Here is a 24,780-nt window from a genome sequence, read left to right on the forward strand (position 1 = left end):
GAAATGTTGAAAACCCTAGCTTATGGAGCTCTATGAATTTTGATAGTTATGGGGAAGAAGATGGCTGATTTTGGCTTTCTTTTCCCCTTTTTATTAAGTTTATTACTAAATGACCAAAATACCCCTCCTTACGAAACTTCCAAATTTTTCTATGCATGCTGATTTTTGTCTAAAAACTTAAAAATTGGAAAAATTGCTATTTAATACCTTCTAATTTATAATTCAAAGAAATTTCATGTAAATTGCTTCTAGAACCCAAGTTTTGCAATTTATTCTATTTGGTCCCTAATTTCCAATTGGACACCTTATACTTAGAATTTCTTCATGAAACTTTAACACATGCTTATTTTCATATCCTAAAACTTATAATAATCATAAAATAAATATTTTAATGTCAGATTTGTGGTCCCAAAACCACTATTCAGACTAGGCCCTATTTTAGGATGTTACAGAATATAGGAAGATGGAACAAAAGCCTAAATATGTATATTGTATATGTGCCTTGTGATAAGTTGAATAAGTGGTAAATTGATACCTTATTATGTATGATTTATATGGTTACTTGATACTAGTTATAGAATGACATTTTGGTACCAAATGATTTGTGTTTTGGTAAGTAAATTTTATGGTATGTATTGTTGCAAATCTAGTTGGAAGTTAGTTGATCATTTTAACCAAATTGAGTACATGGTTATACATGTTTACATGTTGTCATTTGAGGTGCCTAAGGGCATATTGGTTGTTTGTTATTATATCTTATTTATACAGCTTGATTTTGCATAATTATGGTGCCTTGTTATGGCTTGTATATATGTGTAATTTTAGGTGTTGGTACATACCAAGATGGGTGAGAAAAATGGCTTGTAAAATTGTCTATTTTTGTCCACACGAGCAAGTGTCTTAGCCGTATGTGACACAGGACTAGGCGACACGGCTGTGTGTCCCTTGTAGCTTTCAAAAGGTTACAAGTCAGGCTGTTACACAGCCTAGCACACGGCCTGACACACAGGCGTATGGGGTTACTTCAAAGGGTACACGGCCTGACACACGGGGGTGTGGCTTAACCGTGTGACCCAAGTCAGTGAGTCACACAAGTATGAACACAGGCTAGGACACGACCTTGTATCCCTATTTTGAATGTCCACACAGCCTAAGACACGAGCGTGTCTCTTAGCCATGTGAGTCACATGGTCGTGTGACCCCTGTAGTGTTTAAAATTTTCACTATTTTCTGAAAAATTCTATGAGTTTCTAATTTAGTCCTGACTTATTTCTATTATGTTTTTAGAGCCTCGAGGGCTCGTATAAAGGACAATGTGTATGATTTGTATTGATTTTAATATGATTATCAATATGATTTAAAATTTTTATAAATTGTATTCGTTTGAAGTGAATTTTTTGGTAATGCTCCGTAACCCTATTTCAAAGACGGATACGGGTTAGGGGTGTTAAAGGGTTAAAAACTTTATTTAATTAATTTAAATTAATTTATGATGTTTATTTTGGAAAATAGAAAATCATGTATTGGGTTAGATTGAATTATAACGTGTTGGGTTAAAAGTTCAAGAAACACTTATAATTGTACCCGATACGAGAGAGACCCAAAAGCCTCTCATGTTAAATATTTGGAATGAAAAACTTGGTATATTTAACTAGGGTTGCCGCCTCTCTCTCTCTCCTAGTTTAGCTAGGAAGTTGTTTTTCTATTAAATAGACTTCTACTAATTCAATAAGGGTTTTGATTTTTCTCCCTATAAATAGATGACACTAGTAAGGCTAAATAGAAAATAAGTTATACACAACTTTGAGATATTGTTATTTTGCCTAAAAATAGTGAGAATTTATTTCTAAGTAGAAATTCTATTTTCTGGAATAACAATTCTACCAGACTTTATTAAAGAGAGATTTTTGCTTTCCCTCTAAAAGTAAAGTAAATAATTTCTAGTTCTATATTTGATTCAAATTCATTCGAGCCCCCACCTGAAGTAGTTCATGATACAATAATAGCAAAGAAGGTCGTTCAGTTTAAAGCTGAGAACGACGAGGATCCGTCTAGCCAAAACGCTAGTGCGATTTCGGGAAAAGTTTATTACTATAAATATCACAAACCGATTCCATTTTTAAAATTTTAATTTTTCGCAATACAAGAAAACTATTTTTGAACCAATTTTTTTCCAACATATGTATGCGTGATTCATATGCTTTGATGTAAGTAAAAGCTTGAGTTCAAATAGATAAGGAACCGAAAGTTGGTGTGTTGGGTATACGATTTCTGCAGTATGTAGAATTATTCAAAATAGTGGAATTCATAGCCCAAAACATGGATAAATGATATCCTCTCATTGGCAATACATGATAGATGAAAACTAAAACTAGTCATAGGTTGCTTGTCTTTGTGATGAATGACTTAATTGCTATTTGATAGTAATTGACTTTTTATGAAGGCAAATGTAATGGTTACCATCAGATAAAAATGGGATCATATTAGGAGAACTGGTTTATCCGAAAGAGATTAATGATATCCTTTGAGGGTTACACGCTTATGGCAAGGTCATCGGACGAGTATTGATCAAGTAGTTTTCGTAATGATATGTTATTATGCAGAGCTTAGTCATGATACTATAATGGAATGACTTAATGACTAAATGAGTTTATAATTTATAGGCAAAAAGCTGGAACTTAATTGTAAATCATTTGAGCCCTAATTGCATATGTCCAATCGGTCCCTCCGTTAGCTCGTTGAAACCAGAAATGAATTGCATGTTGAATCAAATGAACAGAAACGAATAGGAATGATAAACTTAGAAAAATCAGTTACATTTCGAAATAAATGTGGTTTCTCGCTAAGTATGGAAATGACCTGAGAATTAATTTAAGTTTTTTGAATTAATTTTTAATTAATTGAAGTTTTAAAATTAAATTAAATTAATTGGTCATTGTGAATCTGTTACAAGTAGAAATTAAATATATTTTTTCATAAATTATTTTTCGTTAAAATTGCAATGATTTTAATAGAATTAGAATTAGGTTTAGAAAACTATTTAATTGAAAATTTAAATTATTTAAAATTAATTTAATAAATAATATTTATTTTGGGAAATAGAAAAATATGTATTGGGTTGGATTAAACTATAAAGTGCTGGGTTAAAAGTCTAAGAAGTACATATACTTGGATCCGATACAAGAGAGGCCCAAAACCTCTCATAACAAGTATGAGGGGAGACTAACCCTAGTAACTAAGGTTAGCCGCCCTTCTCTCTCTTACTTCAACTAGGGGACTATTTTTCTATTAAATGGATATTGTTTGGATTTTACTAATTCGACTAGGGTTCCACTACCTTTCCCTATAAATAGATGACACTGTTAGGGCTAAAAACACATAACTTTGAGATATTTTTATTTTGCCTAGAAATAAGTCAGAATTTATTTTTAGTATAAATTCTATTTTCTGGGAATAACAATACTATCGATTTCTATAAAAGAGAGATTTAATTTCCAACTAAAAGTAAGAAAATTGTTTCTAATTCTATGTTTGATTCGAAATTGTTTGAACCCAGACTTGAGGGAGTTCGTGGGATGAGAATAGCAGAGAAGATTATTCGATTGAAAATTGGAACGTCTAGGATCCATCTCGCTCAAAGCACAGGTACTATTTCGAGGAAAAATTTATTGCTATAAATATTATAAACAGGCTCAGTTTTCAAAATTTTTATTTTTCCGTTCTACAAGAAATCTATTTTCAAACCAAATTTTTTTCCAATAGTTGCAGCATGTGCATGGGCCAATGTCAATTGTGACCAATATATCGATAAGGTGTACACGCTAGAATGCACATTACGTATCTGGGAAAATGAGTTCCCCACTTTTGGGGATATCTCGACATAGGAAGTGCCTCCACTTTCATTCAAGTTGCTCCCAAACTCGAGGCTACGTAGGGTACCCAATATTAGCCGTTACCTAGTAGGATTCGGAGTGACATGGACTTGAGGGAGCAGGGCAAACCCAAACGTTGTGGTCTATGTAGAATTGTTGGCCATAGTCAAAACAAGGGCCCCCATCGGAACTTCCATCTTGGACAATCGTCACACTTGAGGCAAATATAAATTTATGTATATGATATTCAAATATATTTTAATCATTTTCACAGACTGAATTAAATTTATTTCTATGCTATTGTTATGATTCTTCATAATTTTGAGCAAGCTTGCCTTTATTACAAAATTGAAACAATATGCATTAAATTCATATATGATAATAAGTTAAAATCACGATAAGAAAAATATATGGCATGAAAAATATTTAATTTCCTATTTAACATTAATTCAAACAATAACATTGAAAAAATTCCATAAGTTAATTAAAAATTTATGGTAAGAAAATTTTTAAATTAAATTTTTTAATTTAACAATTTGTTAATTATATTTTTTTGAAAAATAAGCACAAAAATAATTTTCAAAAATGAAAGGGAAAAAATGAAACTTTGTAAATAATTACAAATAAAGTTTATTAGAAAAAAATGATGGTACAATTACTTCACAATTTACATGTATCAAAATTGATGGTTGGATGGAGTTGTCTGTAGGGTGAAACATTGTGGTGCCCTTCATTGACGTCTGGGTTGCTCACAACGGTCAATTGGGAGCTTAATGTTTTCCTCATCCGAACCTGCATTCTCATCATCCATTGATGAACTTTGGGGTGTATCAAAGTAACTCAAAAAATCATATATCCAAAAGATTTGATCAGAAGGTGTGGAGCTAAACATATCAACCATCGTTGATGGTCTCGGTTGTTGATAATCAGAACCGAAACAAGGCATATCCGGATAAGAGGCGTAGCTTTGGAGCTTCAGTGTACAACTGTCATTTCGCAATTTTGGATAATAAAAACTACCCTCCGATTGTGTTTCCTCGCCGATTCAAGCTCGAGCTCAGGCTCAGAAGAAAGAAATGGATGTCTTCGACGATGATGGGATCGAGTAGGCCCACTTTACTAATGCCCTCATCGGTGCATGTGTCTAGGGACTATTATCAATTGGCCACCAAACAAATACAACAACCCGTTTTCCATGTACCGACACTGGTAATGGATCGAGGGCGTGAAATCCCCCATACAAAATTCCAACTAAACCTTCCTATCCATCCAAGCGTTCCACATTACAATCCATTGTTGGTGCTCCAATGTCCAATTTTTTTTTGCATATTTTCCCCTCTTATTAATATCATGGACATTGTCGAAGTTTACTCTCAAATTGTCCCAAAACTCGGTCCTCGTTGTACCACTCAACAATTGAAAAATTAAACACGAGTGTGTTAATGCACCACAAGTATGAATGGTGGTAAGCCAATTGGGGAATTATACTCGTAGCATCTAATGCAAGATATGACATCCACACGAATTGCACAGTTAATAACATGGTTATAGTGACATGGGTAAAATAATATAACTAAAATAATTGCGTGACATGAATATAATTTTATTTTGAAAAAATATTACCTCGTCCTCAATGTATGCCTTAATCATTTGTCTGTGCACAACAAGGGTTTTGGATTTTTCGATCCCCTAACAAGTAAACCATATGAAAAGATAGCAAACTTGCTAGATAACATTTTCATAAAAAATAGTTCTTCACTGATGTTTTAAAATTTTTTTTTACCTATTTACAAGGGCGAAAACATATTGTTGTGACTTAGTTATGGCAGAAATGACATCTTGTACAACGCCCAGGATTGCAGTAGTAGCAGGCGCCTGCTTATGCATTGTGTATCATGTGACAAAGCTCATGGTACAACGTTACTAATACTGTTGAACCCCAACTATACGAACTGGCAACTTGAAAAGCAACCAACAAAGGCAAGTACATCAAGTGGACTTTATTATTACATGTGTTTAGCATGAGTACCCCTTATTAGCTTCAGCATATACACCCGAGCAGCACACATCTTCTCCCACTCAAAGGCATTACTCGGTAAAGTTTCGATATTTCATTTTAACCAAGAAAATTTCAAATTGATAAACTTAGCACCACCATCACCCGACGATCATCCAAGCAACTGATAACAAGGTTACGTAGGTTCGATCACTTTACTTGAACCTGTGATCGCAACATCGTCAACTTGGAGCCCAAGTTGCAATGCAACATCTTCTAAGGTGATGATGCACTCTCCACACGATAAATGAAATGTGTAGGTCTCTAGGCGCCACCTCTCAACCAAGGCGGATATCAAGTTAGCCCTAAGCTCAAACATCCTAATCAATGTTGCCGTTCCAAATCCCATGACAGCCGAATATGGGAAAATATATTCGTTTGACTGGTTGCTCAGACAATGGACTTGCACTGTTAAGACGCATTACTCACCCTATATTCATAACAAATTACCATATTAGTTAAATATGCCAATTAAAAAAATAATGACGTGCAAATTTATAAAATACCCTTGAATAGCAAGTAGCAATTTTCTTTTACCAATACAATAATTATCATGTTAGTGTGGTCGGTTTCTCTAATAAATGAACCCATCTTGATATCTACGCCAACAAAATTGAATAAACATATCACTTTAAAACAATATTGTTTTTACCTAATGATATTTAGCAAAACTCATTTTCGTAAATAATTTTAAAGTTTTTTATTTAAATAAAATTTCCACATAATAATATTAATCACCAACTAAACAAAAAAATTATTAAAATAAATTACCTTAATTCGGATGTTTGCAACTGAAATTTAAGTACCTTTACTAAAATATATATAAACATAATTAATCTAGTAAAATATAAATTACAAACATAAAATATTAATAAAAAATAAAAAAACTCCAACACAAACAACAAAACAATTTGTTTTACAAACTAAAATATAATCTTAAACATTAAAACTAAATATTATAAATAAAATACAAATTATTATTACAAACTAAAAAGAACATACATTAAAACCATCATAATCTATCTCTAAAACTTTAACACATACATTAAAACTATCATAATCTATCTCTAAAACTTTAACACAAATACAATTTTTACAAACAAAAATATAATCTTAAATATTAAATCTAAAAATAAATAATAAATTAAAATATAAACATACATATAATATACAAATTATTGTTACAAATCATAAAAAACATACCTTAAAACTATCACAAATTCTATATAAAACTCCAACATAAATAAAATTTCCTTCAAAATTCCAACACAATTGAAAATCTGAGTTGGGGGATGGTGGACCAGTTGCTTGTATAAGAGAAGGAAAAAGGAAAAAAAAAAAAGGTTGAAAAAGAAGGGTCGGGGTTGAGCCCGTGATTGATTGGTCACATTGAATGGCAATTTGTCAGCTCGGTGTTGCTTGACCAACCCCTTTTTTCAGCTTTTTTTCTCTTTTTAGTTTTTTTTTCTTTTTGTCAATTTATTTTTAAAAAATAAATTAACATCGATGTCGCCAATATGTCAGACGACACCAAAAATATATATATTTATCCCATATCTCATTTTTTGATATTTTTAAAAAATTTATACCGATACCACCAATGTATCAAACAACACCACTTAAAAAATCATGTTTTCCCTACATCGTTATTAGGTGAAGAATGGTGGCAAAGTTTAGTGTGGTGGGACCCATGTTCACTATAGATTTCAACCCAATCTCGTAATTAATCTTTCCTTTATATCATTTTGGTAATTTTTCTTTTTGTATTATTTTTATAAGAAAAAAACTTGCATTTGGTCAAGTAAAATTTTTAATTTACTAATTTAATTTTTTTGGGTGGATCAATAAAAATTCTTTTCATGAAAGACAAGTATGAAAGAGATTTTTAAGTTCAACAAGAATGGCAAACTGTCAGGATGGTGGGCAGGTCTCACTTCTAGTAGCAGATTTTTTTTCCAATCAGTCTGCTACTTTGTTCTTAAATCTAGCAACATGGCTAAAACATTTAGACTCTAAAAAAGTGGTTTGATTAATAATATCGCCCAGGACAGACAACATCGCTAGGGAATTTGAGGCATACTTTTAATATTTAAACAGCTTTTGACAAATTAGATTCAATAATTATTCCACGTCATATATTGCGATGTATTATAACACAATTTAATTGCAAGGGTTTCGACCACAAATGCCTTCAAAGAACGAGTTTAAGGATATGTTTGGTTGAGTGAAAAAGTGGAGGAGATAGGAGGAAAGAGTGGGAAAATGAAAAGAAAATCAATTGTGAGAATGCTTCGTTAGAAAGAAAAGTGAGAAGAAAGAAAATAGGAGAGATGACTATTTGCCATTCTAATCAATCCTTTCAAATAGGGCATATGGAAGAGGGCTAGAGAGAGCATTGGCCCCCTAAAATGGGAAATTGCTTTTTTAGGTCCCAAAATTTATAAAATCACAAGTTAATATGTAATAAAATTATAGTCCCCCAAAATGTTAGAATTTCAATTTAATCTTTTTTTTTTAGAATTTCAATTTAATCTTTTTGAAAACCATAAAGATATAAGTCAATGGTGAAATTGTATTTTACCTCTTATAACAATCAAACCAAAGTAGATTTGAATATGCAGATAATCTAATTAACCTAAATCATGTCATATCGGATTGATTCACTTATTAAGTTTATAATTTAATATAATAAAATCTCAAACTCACACACCCACACACACACCCATTTAGACTACCACACAAGCACAACTTGTGGATTGATCCCACGACCTTAGGGATATGGTGAACACTCTTGACTGTTGGGGTTCTAATCATTGAGTTTTTGAACTTTAAATGTCACTTCCAAGTCCTTTCTAACAAATTAGAAAAATATATGGTAAAAGGACCTTTCCAACCCCTCTCAATTTTGAAATTGAAAAAATGATTCTCTTAAAAAAAATTGAAGCAATTTAATCCATGTCGATTTCGAACGTGAACTACTAAGGATAATTAATCATGACATTAATGTCTTTCGTCAATTATACATAATTTTGATTGGGATAGTATCAAATTTAGCCTTTAATGTTTATATATTTTGTCATTTCAGTCTTAATTCTAAAAAAACTCAACAAATTTAACCTCAACATTTACACAAATACTGCAAGATAAATTTGTTAAATTAAGACTAAATTGTATAAGCTTTAAGGGCTAAACTTATTATTATAACATTCAAAAATCAGGTACAATTGCCAAAAAAATTAATATTGTAATTAATTATCCTTAGTTGTTCATGTTCAAAATTGAAATATATTAAATTGCATTGAATTTTTTGAAAAAGATTAATTTGCTCAATTTAGAAATTAAAAGGATCTGAAAAGGTTTTTTTACCAAATAAAAGGTAATTAAAATTAAATAATTTTTTTCAAAATTCTTTAGAATACTTGCTATTCTTTAGACATTTGAACAAAAAATTGAATTTGCCACAATAATAAATTAGTGGATTCAAGTGCAAATTCACCATTCAGGGAGATACTTTATTTCGTTGATATTTATCATTATATTTTGAAAATATAAGTAAAATTCATATTCTAACTCTTATATGATTTAATTTTACTACTAAAATTTTTTTATTAAATTTTACAACCAATTTTGATATTTTAATTAAATTTACCACCTATTATTAATTTTGATTATTTGAAAATATAATCTAATAAAAAAATCTTTCAAATATTTTATTTTAATAGTTGGCAAAGATTTAACTTATACTAAAAATAAATTAATTAAATTAGAATTTTTATTTAATGAAGTAAAAAGCTCAAAAATTAAAATACATATATCATAAAAAAACAAGTTTACTTTTATAAAATAACCATTTTCATTTGATTTTAATATTGTATTAATTAACTTATTATTTAATTTAATTAAAATAAAACATAAAATGATCTTTATTAAGTTTGTCTTCAAATTATTTTAAATTAAAGTTGAATAGAAAAATTCAATCAAACAAAAGTGAAGCAACAAAAGTTAAAATAGAGTTGAATATAATAGTAAATTTATCTTTAATTTATAAGACAGACAAATATCAATCAGTGTAATATAGTGGTAAATTTTAATTTCGCTGACATTTATATATCAACCCTAAATTAATAATTGCATGGCTCAAAACAAAATAAGTACGATTTAAATCAAAATTTTATTTTCTTAATTTTTCTTGCTCAGATCAAAACGTTAAATCTTTTAAGCTCAGACAGTTTATCAACTAAAATACGAAATTAATTGAAATACGTTCTGATTTAACGGCTTGTACGAATTGTAGTTAATAAACTTTGAGCAAAAAAAAAAAAAAAACAGCCGTTAGAGATACTGGAATACGTACAGCAGTTGAAGAGACAGTTTTTTTTTTTTTTTTTTTACAAATAAGCATCTTGCAAGATTCCGAACCCATTATGATCTTGCCCTCTTCTTACCAGTTGCAGTTCAAGCGTGGAAAGAATCATATTTCTAAGTTATAATTTTACTTTACACGAGCTTAGTGTCATAACTTACACCAGGAAAGATATTATTGAACAAGGTGCTTTTCTGTCGGATTCATAATTCTTCTATCGGGATTTATGGCTTCTTTCTAGGACCATGAGACTTAAATATAAAATGCTAAAAACTATCAAAAGGGTGGTCCTCGATCAAAACCATATCAATGTCACGATCAGATACTCTCATTTCCTCGCGCCACTGTAACTTGATGTTGTGCTCACTATCCAGTCTTATCTTTCTTTGAAAACCTCCCTAAGTTCTAGACAGACACAGGAGTCCAGTTCACATCATCTCACTAGACTTTACTGACAACAACTTCAATCCCGAATGACCAAAATTACATACATGGCTTCTAGAAACCTTGATAACATAAAGACTGGAATTGATGCAACATCCAACACCGACAAGACGCCACTGACTTCTCAAATCAAATACAACCACCCTCCAAAGCATACTGCACACAGCTCAGTCGACCATTGTATCTTAACACCGATAATACAATTATAATGTGCGAAACAGGGGTCTAAGTTTAACATATTATGGTGCAACGGTATGATGTTTCTGAAAGATCCAGGAAAAAAAACTTTAAAAATCACAACACCGGACCTGTGTTTAAACCATGCCATAAGCAAAACACATGATACAAAAATTGGCCGCTACCTCCTATAGTCGAGTACGAAAACAGTTATAAATTTCCTACCCCCAGTAATACCTGACAATAGATCTAATAAAATATTAGAAGCTGTGAACTTCTTATGCTTCTAATAGAATCTTTGGCTAGACAAAATGACAACCCCAACACAGACAAAAAAGGAAACTGAATGAAAACCAGAAATGTGAAACTTGCAGTGTCTTTACCCACTAGCAATATATCTAAGTTCACAGTAACATGCTCACTAGAATAGCTAAGTTGATTCCAAATTACAAAATCAACCTCACCGAAACCAGAACCAACCTGTAAATATTTTCTGGATTAAGATGGTTGACACATAATGCACCAACGATCCATAAAGACCAGAAGTACCATAGCATTAATACAAAAACTGGACACTGATCAATGAGAAGGAAGAGTAACTTGACAACCGCTGCAAAATGAGGACGACAAGACTGACTTTCAGACACCCAGATTGAGCAATGCTGGATGATAACTCTGGACCTTCTCAACCCTCAAACATGTCCTAGTACTCACTGGAACAGTAGACAATTGCAAATCAATGGAAAGAAAGACAAATAAAAACTTCAGTAAAACCGTAAAATTCAACAGTGTCTTCACCATAGAAATGTAGGAAAATATAGTAATAATGACATTTTAAAACACAATCAGATAACCCATATAATTCTTTAACTAGGAATAGTTTGAAGTATAGAACGCTAACTGAATTCGTAATGTGTACAAATGTGGGCAGCAAAAACAATAACTTCAGGTAACAAACTACATGAAAAAGAAACTGGATCAGATCACAAACCTGATCATTTTCATTCGCTGTTGGTGAGGGTGACTTCTTTGATTCAGCTGGTTTCTCAGCCCCACAATTTTGTCTGTTGCACTTCGTCCTAAAAGGATAGTTAATATTGCTACATTTCTCACACTTCCAACTTCCTTCTGGCATCTTTTGTTCTGAAAAGCATGAAATACATATCCATCAAATTTCAGACATGACATTATGATGTTTGCAAATTTAAAAGCACTTACTTGAACTTTTATCAGATTTTGGAGTCTGCATTTACAAGAAAAAATTGTTATAAGTCAAGAAATAGTTCATAACAAAAGAAAAGGAATGCAGTATTTCATATACTCTACAGTTTTCGAAGTACCAAAGGCAAATTATGTGACAAAAGAACAGCTACATTGCATCATTATTAAATATGTAAGTTCACAAGAACCTGAGATCCGGGCTTAGGCGTATTGCATTTCCGCATGTTACAGACAGTTCTGAAAGAGAAGTTAATATTCCCACATTTTGGGCATGTCCAATCATCATCACGAGTAGTATCTGACAAAGATTCGAAGAGAAAATAATTAACTTATTGCAAAAAATTTTCTGTAATGCACAAGATAATGGCTTCTTTGAAAAACAACAGTAGAGATATGTCATGCCTGCACCTTTTTTCTGTAATTTATCATCCGGAAAAAATCCTGGCCTTGGTCCCTGTAGTTTGAAAATGTAATTATATCATAAACTGTGACTCATGCATAAGACACTCTAGTTCCACTACAACTTATAAAATATTAGATGGTCAAAAGAGAATAGTCAAATTTAAGAACCAATCCACAGTATTCCTATAAGGGAGAAATCCGTGCCTTTGCTGAATGAGGGATGCAAGCTTAATACAAATTGATAACTGCCAAGCATTGAATAAATCCAGTACACAAACCCAAACCTAGAAAATGTGCAACTACATGATGGAGAAATGATACAAAATATTAAGCTTGCAATCTTAGTTTCACAAACCTAACAAAGAATGATCTCAAATTAGCATTAAACATCTCAACATACCATTGGAGGAGGGGCCATGGGCAACCTCAAGCCATACCGGTCCATCAAAGGGGGCACACCATACATTCCACCTAGGTAAAAAAGAAAAAAAAAGCCCATAACTTACTAATATGATATTAATATCATGCTTAAGGTCAATCATATACGTAAATGGGTGGTTGGGTTGCAGACAAGAAATAACTATGATCAACGGGTTTTCTTGGTCAACAATTTAACTTGCAAGAGTGAATAAATATGAAAAGTAATAGCAATTATAAACGGGAAGGCAGATTACCAATACCATTCCCTATCATAGGCCCACTAGAATAAGGGGGTGGTCCAGAAGGCATATGGAGCGGCCGAAAGGGACTGCCACCAGAAAGACGACTGCCATAATTGTAATGATAAGCCGATCCTCCAGAAAAAGGTGCTTCATATGGAGGAATAGAGGAACCATTGAAGAGGGAAGAACCATAAGGTGGTACACTGAGATACATAGAAGATGGTGCTCCAGAACCTACATATGGAGCAGACGATGAATAACTCTGTGGCACCTGGAGAGGCTTGCCTGCAGATTTCTGAAAGGGGAAAATTACCAACTCAAGCTTTAAAAATAAATAATGGGAGAAAGAAAATGCAAAGGGTCAGTTTCTAAAGGGAGAAACAAACAGTAGAAAAGATTTACGATTTTATAATAAACAGAGTTATGAAAAAAAATAGGACATAAACGGACTAGAACGAAGCAAGCATTGGGTATCACATAATATACTCTGGTCTTTCAGCACAGAACCAGGTATTAACAAAATAACTGGCTAAGCCACATATTTTGAAGAATCCGCTCTTCTATTACTAATTCTGTTGAAAAACAATTCCAATCTGAACAGAAAATCGAAACCTACGAGCCAAAACTAAAGCAATTAAAATTTCAACAATATTCAAAAACTCAGGAATATTTTGAACGCCATTGGCTAATAAATATGAAGACTTACTGAGTTATGAACAGCTGGCCTGGGTTGAGTGCAATTGCGCATATTGCAAGTAGTTCTAAATGAAAAATTGGCATTCCCGCAACTAGGGCATGTCCAATCATCTTCCCTACGACTACCTACAAATTTAACCATAAAAATTCAAAATTGCCAAAATTGAACATGTTAAAAAGTACACAGAATGAAATAAAAATAAAATTAAGCGGCATACCATCGGTTCTAGCTCGCTTCGCTGCAGAAGAGTTTCTATTATCAACCTGAACCAATTGCCACCCCCAAGAAAGAAGGTTAATCACCGAAACTATGTGCATAAATCGATACTACGCAATAATTACGAAATTAATTTCCACTTTTCAATAATAAATTGGAGAATTAAGCAGCAACAGAAAAGCACATAAAAAAAATCGAAAGAAAAAAGAGAATCCTAGTTTGACAAAGGGGAATTGATTTTCAAGACAAATCTATTATTAGATCTATTAAGTTGGATGCTCGAATCTATAAGAGGGCAAATTCAGAGAATTGGAAGGGAATAATACCTGAGACATTGAGGCGGCGGCAATAGAGGGAGTTATGACTGTTTCGGTGTGAAGATTCGAAACAAGAGAGAGGGAATTGGGAATTTGCCCTACCTGCGATAAAAGGGCGGCGACAAACTAACGGACTTTAAACAGAATAACCAGGGAACTTTTATGCGTGATGTGAGGGATGTAGTTGAAAATTTGGTTTAAAATAAGTATAAACGGTTGCTCGCTGCTGCCCCTCTGAATTTCTGACGCCGTTATTGTGATTTGGATGGGGGCCGGTGTTTGGACTTCGGTGTGACCTTTGCCTATTTTGGACGGTCCATGTACTCTTCAATTAGCATGCCTCGAATTTGTTGGTCAAGGTTCAATTGCTTTTAAATAATCTTATTGATCTCAATCTAATATATAGGTTTACATATGTGATACATTAATTAATTTAGTATGAATTAAAATATATTAGGTTAATTATTTAAAATATTTAAAAAATTGTTTTGTATAGTTTGATTGCAAGGTTTTTTAAAATAAAAATCATAATTATTAAAATGTATTATTTTTAATTTACATGTACGATATTATATTGTCAACAGTAAAATATTTTTCTTAAAATCATAAAACAAATTCATAAATAATATTGTCACATAAAAGAGAGAGCATATATAATTCACTAAGGCTACATTGGGTGAAAAAGAACTAGAAATGATTAAGGAAAAGAATTTATGGTTATAAAATGCATGAATTTGACAATTTTGATCAACTTGAGAAATGGTAATTGAATATTACAATGTCATGAATTAAGTGCATGTACGTAAGCAAAGGAAAAAAAAAGATTATGAACACTTACTGAATATTGTATTCCATCACATTTATATGGATTCTTATGCAGTTACCTTATTTATATGCCATTGCTAACATGTATGTGTAAAGCTTATTGAGTTCTTTCTAGTATAGTATTTTTCTATTTAAGTTTACTAAGTATTTCATGCTTACGTGTTATTGTTTTTGCTTGTAGATTATCGCTTTCAAATCCTTGAAGTCGTCTCAACTTGAAATCATCACACTAGCAACAAACTTATCTATAGTATGAAACTTAGTGTATTTATGACTTGTGGCATGTATCTAGAATGTCGATATGTATGATCATGCTAGTTTCAATGGCCATTTGTTATCTTGAGTAGCCTAATATTTAATTGATATGTTAGAAGCTCTGGTGGTTATGTTTGAGCTTATTAAATTGAAGTTCCAAGTAAGTTGGCATTCATGAAGCCAAATTTTCATTTAATCAATGCTTAGATTGATATCAAATTTGCTTTTCATGATATCTTTGAAGTATGGCCAAAGCATGTTTTATGTTACTATGTTTAAAGGCGTTTTGGTATTTTTTTTTTAAACCCAAGTTTTGGTAATAAGCCTTTGGGTATCAAAACAAGTGGTTTTCAAGTCAATGTTTGGCTCCAGGGGTAGAGGTATTGATATCTGACCCTTGCGGTATTGCAACAAGTGTGGCAAAATGACAAGTTCTATCACAATTGGGAGAAGTATCTACACTTCTCCTTAATTGTACCAATACCATGATGCAAGGCTTTGGCTATTGCATTGTTGTGAGCCCTTTTGGCATTTTAAGGTCCAAACACCTTCGATCAACTTCTAACCATTTGTAAATGATTTTAAATTTTTTTCTAAAGCCTCTTAAACATCTGAAACTTGAATAAATGATGTGTAAAAATGTTTTTCTCATATATGTTCTCGTGGCTTCTCTCATCCGTACTAGTCATCAGGATAGGTAAGGGGTGTTACAACTCGAGTTTGTTTCTTACCTATATAGGGAATTTACTTTCCCAACTAGAAAGCTAAAGTTTTCATTGTATGTTCGGTTCGTGAATTAAATCTCACTCTCTAAGCAAACCAAGGGTTCAAGAAAAACAGAGAAAATCATGTTGGTTGATAGCCAGGAATAAACTAAATGTAACGTCCCTCACCCCTCCCAACATATGGTACGAAAGAGAGGTGCTATCGAAACGTTTCCATGACAAAACCCCTATTTTAATTAAGAAATTAAACTTTTAAACATTTTTATAAAAACATAAAAAATAGATAAAATCAAATTTAAAACTTTAAAATCATGTTAAAAAAAATTAGAACAGATTTGTTGGTGTTAATGTTGGATATGATGTCCTAAGTGTATTATATTTGTTTGTAAACTTATAATTTTGTCAAATAGATTGATTAATAAAATAATTCATGTATTACATTAATATACTCCGTATAATTGTCCTTATGTGGTTTTTGCATGCAAAAAAAAAAATAGAAGCAGACATTGGCTTACATGTTGTCTAATTTTTAAACTAATACTAAACAATATTATGTAGTTGGATCGTAATACAAAAAGGAAACTTATATTAGTATACGAACCTAAACATGTCCTTAGTCTAATTGGAAATGAGTAAACTAATTGAAAGCTAATACGTCGTCTATCAAGTCCAAATAGGGAGATGTCTTGCCTTGGGCATCAAAGCAGATGAATCCTAGAAAATAGAGACATAGATGTAACTGATTGGACTGACAGTACATAGGACTGGACCAAGAAGAATAGATCCTGAATTCGTTTATGGATTTATTCACTTGTAATGTTCAAAGTGTGGCATACCTTAATCTCGAGTGGATGACAAATTATGTATTCGTGACTCGTATACTTTGATGTAAGTAAAAGTCTAAGTTCAAATAGATAAAGAACTGAAATCTGGTGCATTGGGTATAGGAATTTTATAGTATGTAGCATCATTCACAATAGTGGAATTTATAGCTCAAATGATATTCACCCATTAGCATTACATGGTTGATGAAAAGTAAACGTAGTTGTAGGTCATTCGTCTTTGTGATTAATGACTTGATTACTATTTGATAGTAATTGACTTTTCATGAAAGAAGATGTAATGGTTACCCTGAGATAAAATAGGATCATATTGGGAGAATGGATTTATCCCAAAGAGATTAAAGATATCCTATGAGGGGAACACACTTATGACAAGGTCATTGGACGAGCACTGTAACACACCTCACTCATCACTATCACCAGATTAGGGTTACAAAATGCTACTGTACAAAATAGAACAGAATCATACTATATAAGATCAAAATATTCCTATAAAATTATTAATTATATTAAACACAATTAAAATCATACCATTCATATCCTAACGATGTTAAATCGAACATATTGAAGCTACAAAAAAATTTAAAATAAAGTAAGGTCTTAATTGAAACATTTGAGAAAAGTGGGGTTAAAATGCTAAATAGGGGTCACACGATCGTGTGATCAGGCTGTATGATAGCCCAAAGTTGTGTGAAGCCATAGGGCATGGTCATGTTGACTGATCGTGTGTAGGGACCTAAGCCGTACGTGAGGAGGCACACGACCGTGTCTCTAGATCGTGTAACAAATTGTGACCGTGTGTGTGATAACTCTTGAAAAGAGTTATAATTCATACTTTTAGAATTAATTAATAACTTGTATTTAAGTAAAATTAACTTTATTTGAGGTAATTGCATGATCATTTCTAGTTAATCGAGTAGTGCTGTAACACCCCTAATCCGTATCCGTCGCCGGGCTAAGATTAAAGGCATTACCAGACAAAATTTGAACATTAACATTCATTTCATACTCATCGAAGTATTAAAGATCAATCATCAATATAGAGTCCCTTATATAGATCATCGAGACCTTAAACATGTATTAGAAAGGGGTCAGGACTAAACCGAACACATACAAATTTTCTCCAAAATTTAAACATTTTTCAAACAAGTACAGGTCACATGCCCGTGTGAACAAGCCGTGTGCCTTGCACGGCATTAGACATGCCCGTGTGTCTAGACCGTGTCAAAACAAGGCATACCTACTGACTAGCTCACACGGCCACAAGACATGCCCGTGTGCATTAGCCGTGGTTGAATCTAACTTGGGCCACACGGCTAGCCACATGTCCATGTGCCTTGGCCGTGCTCGAGCCTAACTTACAATTGTAGGGTACCCCAAAGGACACACAGTTGTGCAACATAGCCGTGTGTCACACACGGCTGAGACACATGCCCTTGTCTCTGCCTATGTAGACAAAAATAGGCCATTTGAATAGCCAACTTGCCACCCCAATTGGGTCAAACCTACAAGCACCAAACCAAACATATTTGCACAACATTTTATGACCAAAACTTATGAATCACCATAGCTAACACATGCCAAAAGTTTACCAATCTTACCATTTCTTATATTCATACATAAACACACCAAATATATAATATTGCCTCATAATTTATATACCAAAACCATATCATAATCACATCCATACTAAGCCATATCACATGGCTAAATATATTTACAATCACAAAACATAATCTAAACACTTCTAGCCTATACATGCCATACTTCAATATATACATTTTCAAAGTACCAAAATGAGGTTCGATAGTGTGGTGATGATCCTTGGCGATCCCTAATCTCACAGTACCTTCGATATCTATAAAACAATGCAAGCACACACAAAGTAAGCTTCCAAAAGCTTAGTAAGCTCGTACCAAAAATCATCAACAGTATATAAAATATAAAACAACAACACATAAGTACTTATAAATTCTCAATTCATCTATCAATTTTATGCTGATACCATCCATATGTTCTTACCAATTCAATGAACTTTATAAGAATAATACCATCTACCACATAGGTATCATACGTACCTGAATCTTCCCTAATTCATTCATTTTCATTCTTACCTCTTGTTCGGATATTTTAAGACTTTCTGAAGATTACCAATGCTTTAAACATCCGCACACTTAGTGTTTTAAAGATTAGTCATAGCTATAATAATTCCCCACACTTAGTGCATATCAATTAACTGAAGCTATCTCAGTATCGCACACTTAGTGCCTCATATAGCTGAAGCTATTTTGAATCGCACACTTAGTGCTAAATACCATTAATTTATCATCGTGTTCAACCATAATCAATTATATATACAATCTATGTATAATCCAAGAATCAAAAATATATTTGTAACATCATGTTTTACGTACGAACTTACCTCGTACTCGGAATTGCCGACTCGGACTGTTTACTCTATAATCTTCGACTTCCCTTGGTCTAAGTTCGAATTCCTCTTTTCTTGATCTATATGTATTCAAAATTAATCCTTTTATTCACTAAATCATTCAAACCAATCCATATACACACAAATAGGGTATTTTGCAAACTAACCATCACATTTCCACATTTCGACACTTTAGTCCCTAAATCACAAAATCATAAAATACACATAATTTGCTTGTACACAAGCTTAGAAAAATTCTCCTAGTACTCATATTAGTCCACACATTTCATTTATTTCAAATTTTAGTCCCTTAATTTCTCATTTTCACAATTTAGTCCATTTTACTCAAAATCATAAAAAATCCAAAGACAAAACATGTAAACCCAACATCAAACTTCTATTTATCAACAACTAACTTTAAAAAGCTCATAATTTCATCAATAGCACATTTCAAAATCATCATCAAAATTAGAAATTGAGGCATGGGTTTGATAGTATTCGAAGCAACGATTACAAAAACGTAGAAATTATCAAAAACAGATCAAAACACATACCTTAATCAAAGATCACAAGTGCCGAACCCTAAACAAACTTTTCTCTTTTATTTTCTTGTATTTTTGGCCAAGGATGAACATAAAATGATCCATTTTCATGCATTTGTTTTATTATTATTAACATATTAACTAAATTCCTATTTTACCCTTTGTTATAAAACTATTAAATCATTAAACATAAGGCCATTTATGTCTACTCATGCTTTCAATGGTCTATTAACATAATAAGGACCTCATATTTAAAAGGCCAAATCAATTAGACACTTTTAACATCTAGCACACATTTTTTACATTTTACGCGATTAGGTCCTTTTTATTAAATTAAGCACACAAACATTCGAATTTTCGTACGAGACTTTCACACATGCTAATTCACACATCATAAACACAGGAAATAATATTTAAACATTTCTCTGATGCAGATTTGTGGTACCGAAGAGGATGGAGGTTTACCGAGGGATTATGAGAGGTTTCCATGGTAATGTTGGCGAATAAAACAACAAACACCCGGTCAATAATGAGAGCACTCAGCATTTGGTCCCCCACATGCACGTGTAACACCCCTAACCCGTAACCGTCGCCGGAATAGGTTAAGAGGCATTACCAGACTTACAATAACATTCAGAACAATCATTATCAAATAATCATATCATTACTGTAAATGTCATTCATTCACTTTCAATAAGAACTTATATCGAGCATACAAAGCCTAACTCATGCATTCGAGACCAATCTGATAACATATAAAAGTTTTGGAAACTGAGAAAATTTTCAACTTTTAAAAGGTCACACGCCCGTGTGAATAGGCCATGTGCCTCACACAACCTTAGACACGCTTGTGTGTCTAAGCTGTGGCAAAACAAGGCATACATACTGACTTATCCACATGGCCACAAGACACACTTGTGCTCCAAGCCGTGTGAAAATTGAGGATGCTACTGACTTGGCCACACGGCCGACCACACGGCCGACCACACGCCTGTGTGCCAGCCCATGTGCCACACACGACCTGTAGACACGCCTGTGTGTCTAGGCAGTGTCAAAATTGGAGGGTATACTGACTTAAATTCGTAGGGTACCCTAGGGGACACACGACCATGTAACATGACCATGTGTTGTATATGGCTGAGACACACGCTCGTGTGGACAAAAATAGGCCATTTGAATAGCCAACTTGCCACCCCAATTGGGTCAAAACTACAAACACCAAACTAAGCATATTTGCATACTAATTTCAGCCAATCTCAATACCAAAACATACCTTATTCATAACTTAACATAATTAACAAATTCCAATCTCAATTCATCAATCAATTCATACCAAAACTTAACAAAAATCATACCTAAACGTATAATCAATAAATCATGTAATCTCATACTTAAAACTTACCAAAATTCTCATCATTTACCATTTCTTTTAGCCAACCAAAAAACATACCACAATTGCACATTATCATCTCATATCATATACCATTATCAAATTATAAGTTCAAACACAAACTAGCCATATCACATGGCTAAATATATATACATCACAAAACATAATCCCACAACTTCTAGCTTATACATGCCATACTTTAATATATACATTTTCAAAGTACCAAAGTAAGGTTCGATAGTGTGGTGATGATCCTTGACTATCCCTGAGCTCACAGTAGCTTTGATATCTATAAACCAAAGCAAACACACACAAAGTAAGCTTTCAAAAGCTTAGTAAGCCATATACAAATAAACATATCATTCAAAGCAAATAAGTATCATCAAATCATTTATACTTTGTATATCAATGTTAACACAAATATCATATTCAATTACTTACCTTCCATTCTCAACTAGGTTATACAAAGTAAACATACTTGAATCTAATATGATTTTACAAAGTTGTCCATTTCCTCGGAATGCCCGTTTGAACCGTTCGAAAACATAAAGATACACAGATAGATCAGAAAATAAATACAATGCCAATGTCCCAGACGTGGTCTTACATGTAATTAAACATCGATGCCACTGTCCCAGACAGAGTCTTACACGAAATCATATACGAAGCCAATGTCCCAAACATGGTCTTATACGTAAAACAGAAGTCGATGCCAGACGTGGTCTTACATGCAAAACAGATATCGGAAATCCTATGTCATGACGTATGTATCCTACCTATTCTTATGGTTCGTATGAGGCTTTTTAGACGTCAGAACTTTGTCGATACTTTCTCTGATAGCATATATTTAGCTCGGACATTCATTCATCACAATTTCATGTCAAATGAATAATAATAGTTCAATTTAAACAAGCTTATTTGTATATCGACTTACCTCATACGGATTCGGATAAATTGAATTGGCTATTCGACGACTTTCGACTTTCTCTGATCTAAATCTGTATTCTTTAATTCTCGATCTAATTCAATTCAAAATTAACCATTTCAATCACAAATTCACTCAAAAAAATCTACAAACACACATTTAGGGAAATTTCCAAATTAGCCCTCACATTTTCACATTTTGACACTTTAGTCCCTAATTCACAAAATCACAAAATACACATAATTTGCATACTCATGCTTGGCCGAATATTCATAGCTCTCATACAAGTCCACACATTTCATTTATTTCATATTTTAGTCCCTCAAAATAACATTTTTACAATTTAGCTCAAATTACTCAAAATTATCAAAAATCCATAGACAAAACATAAAAACCCAACATCAAACTTTCATATTTCATCAATTAACAACATATAGCTCATGAATTCATCCATTGCACATTTCAAAATAATTAACAAAATCAGAAATTAAGGCATGGGTTTGATAATATACGAAGCAACAATTGCAAAAACGTAGAAATTATCAAAAACTGAACAATACGGACCTTTAATCAAGCTAGGTGTTGGCTGAATGCTTCAAACACATAAAACCTATACTTTTCTCTTCAATTTCGGCAAAGATGAAAAAAAATGACTTAATTTATGCTTTTGTTTTATTATAAAACATATCATTAACTAGTTTCCAAATTTACCCTTTGTTATAAAATTATTCATTCACCTAACACATACCCTTTTATGTCATTTAATTCCTTCAATGGTTAAATAACCTCATAAGGACCTCACAATCATAAAGACAAATCAATTAAGTACTTTTAACAAATAGCATACAACTTTTACATTTTACGCGATTAGGTCCTTTTTCAAAATTAAATACACAAACGATCAAATTTTCAGATGAAACTTTCACACATGCTAATTCACACATCATAAACACAGAAAATTATATTTAAATATTTTTTCTGACTCAGATATGTGGTCCCGAAACCACTATTCCGACTAGGGTCTAACCGGACTATTACATGTAATGGAGAATATTCACCTTAAAATTAAGGCAAAAGTAATCATTGGCTGATGGATTTTACCCTAGAAGAAAACCCATGTAACACCCGATTTTGGGTTTGGTCGGAACAGTGGTTTCAGGACTACAAATCTGATGCAGAAAAAATTATTTTTATTATATTTTTATGGTATACAATTTTATGGAATGATTTCCTGAAAATTTTGTTCAAAATTTTTGACATTTGGGCACTCAATTTGGTCAAAAGGACTAAATTGTAAAAAGTGAAAAAGTTGAGTTCTACATGCTAGAGATGTCTAATTGCTATGAAATTTTAAATTGGAGGTCTTTAAATGGTAACTAGACCATTGGTTACGCTGATGGAAAAAATGGACATCGTTAGGTATGTTTCTAAAGTTTTTCATTAAGGACATTTTAGTAATTTGGTAATTAAATGAATTAAAAAGCCAAATTAAAAACCAATTTTTGTCCATCTTCCTCATACGGTCGAATTTTACAAGAAGAAACCATGGCTAGGGTTTTTCAAGCTTCCAAGCTCGATTGTAAGTCCGTTCTAGCCTCATTTTTAATGATTTTTATGTTTTTGAATTCCTTGTAACATGATCTATCTATTTCTACCACTAATTTAAGGCATAATCAAAGTCTAAAATTTTACCTATGATGGGTATTTGTGTATTTTTTATGTTTAATGGTAGAAAATGCATGTTAGTTGTTTGATAAACGACTTTTGCTAAGTGATTTTCGATGAAAATGCCTAAAAAAGACTTATTTGTAAAAAGTTGTAAAATGGGTGTTAAAATGCAAATAAAAGAAAATTGTGGGCTGGTATATGCATGTATAAGGTTCGGCTAGGCATGGGTGTTGAAGAAATTGAGTACATTTCATTTTACAAGCCTAGGGACTAAATTGTAAAAATGTTAAACTTTAGGGGAAAAAACATAATTTTTACCATAATGTGATTTTGGGCTGATTTGAATAGTATAATGATTAAATAAGTTAAATGTGATATTATAGATCAAGAAAAACAAGGTTCGAAATTAGAACGGGAAAAAACGAGTATTTGACGGTTAGGTCCTATTCGCCATTTTTATGCTGAGGTAAGTTCGTATGCTTAATAAGTATTAAATTATATATGTATAAATGCCTAATTGATATAATTGTGGTAAATGCTATACTATTGAAATAAAATGTGAATGCTATTAAGTACGATACTACGTAAATGACCGACAGAGATTTGATACAGCAAAAGTCTCGATTGAACCATAGGAATAGATAGGATACAAATGTCATGACATTAGGGTTTCTGAGATTACATGTAAGACCATATCTGGGATATGGCATCGATATGAGACTTCGTGTAAGACCATAGCTAGGCTATTGGCAT

At 32.5% G+C, this 24,780-nt stretch overlaps 1 protein-coding gene across 2 annotated transcripts; it reads right to left on the reverse strand.

Moving 5' to 3' along the window:
• Nucleotides 1-10,402: 10,402 nt before the first annotated feature.
• Nucleotides 10,403-14,765, reverse strand: LOC107886471 (ranBP2-type zinc finger protein At1g67325). Of its 2 annotated transcripts, none has more exons than XM_016810439.2 (10): nucleotides 14,437-14,553; nucleotides 14,112-14,157; nucleotides 13,904-14,019; nucleotides 13,210-13,492; nucleotides 12,936-13,006; nucleotides 12,542-12,587; nucleotides 12,322-12,431; nucleotides 12,131-12,155; nucleotides 11,904-12,055; nucleotides 10,403-11,625 (listed from the first exon to the last, which is right to left on the reverse strand). In XM_016810439.2, exons 1-10 carry the CDS (start codon nucleotides 14,443-14,445, stop codon nucleotides 11,623-11,625), a joined length of 861 nt encoding a protein of 286 aa, XP_016665928.1. In that variant the 5' UTR covers nucleotides 14,446-14,553; the 3' UTR covers nucleotides 10,403-11,622. The 2 variants fall into 2 exon arrangements, with proteins under 2 accessions (XP_016665928.1, XP_016665929.1); XM_016810440.2 differs by having other exon boundaries at nucleotides 11,273-11,625; nucleotides 13,216-13,492; nucleotides 14,437-14,765.
• Nucleotides 14,766-24,780: the final 10,015 nt, after the last annotated feature.

Source organism: Gossypium hirsutum, chromosome A03 (assembly GCF_007990345.1).
Source record: "Gossypium hirsutum isolate 1008001.06 chromosome A03, Gossypium_hirsutum_v2.1, whole genome shotgun sequence".
Taxonomy (NCBI): domain Eukaryota; kingdom Viridiplantae; phylum Streptophyta; class Magnoliopsida; order Malvales; family Malvaceae; genus Gossypium; species Gossypium hirsutum.

Coding starts and splice junctions, on each gene's coding strand:
- LOC107886471 (XM_016810439.2), bottom strand. Junction 14,020..14,111: donor GAAGCGAGCTAGAACCGATG/GTATGCCGCTTA, acceptor TTAAATTTGTAG/GTAGTCGTAGGGAAGATGAT. Junction 12,156..12,321: donor CGCCTAAGCCCGGATCTCAG/GTTCTTGTGAAC, acceptor TTGTAAATGCAG/ACTCCAAAATCTGATAAAAG.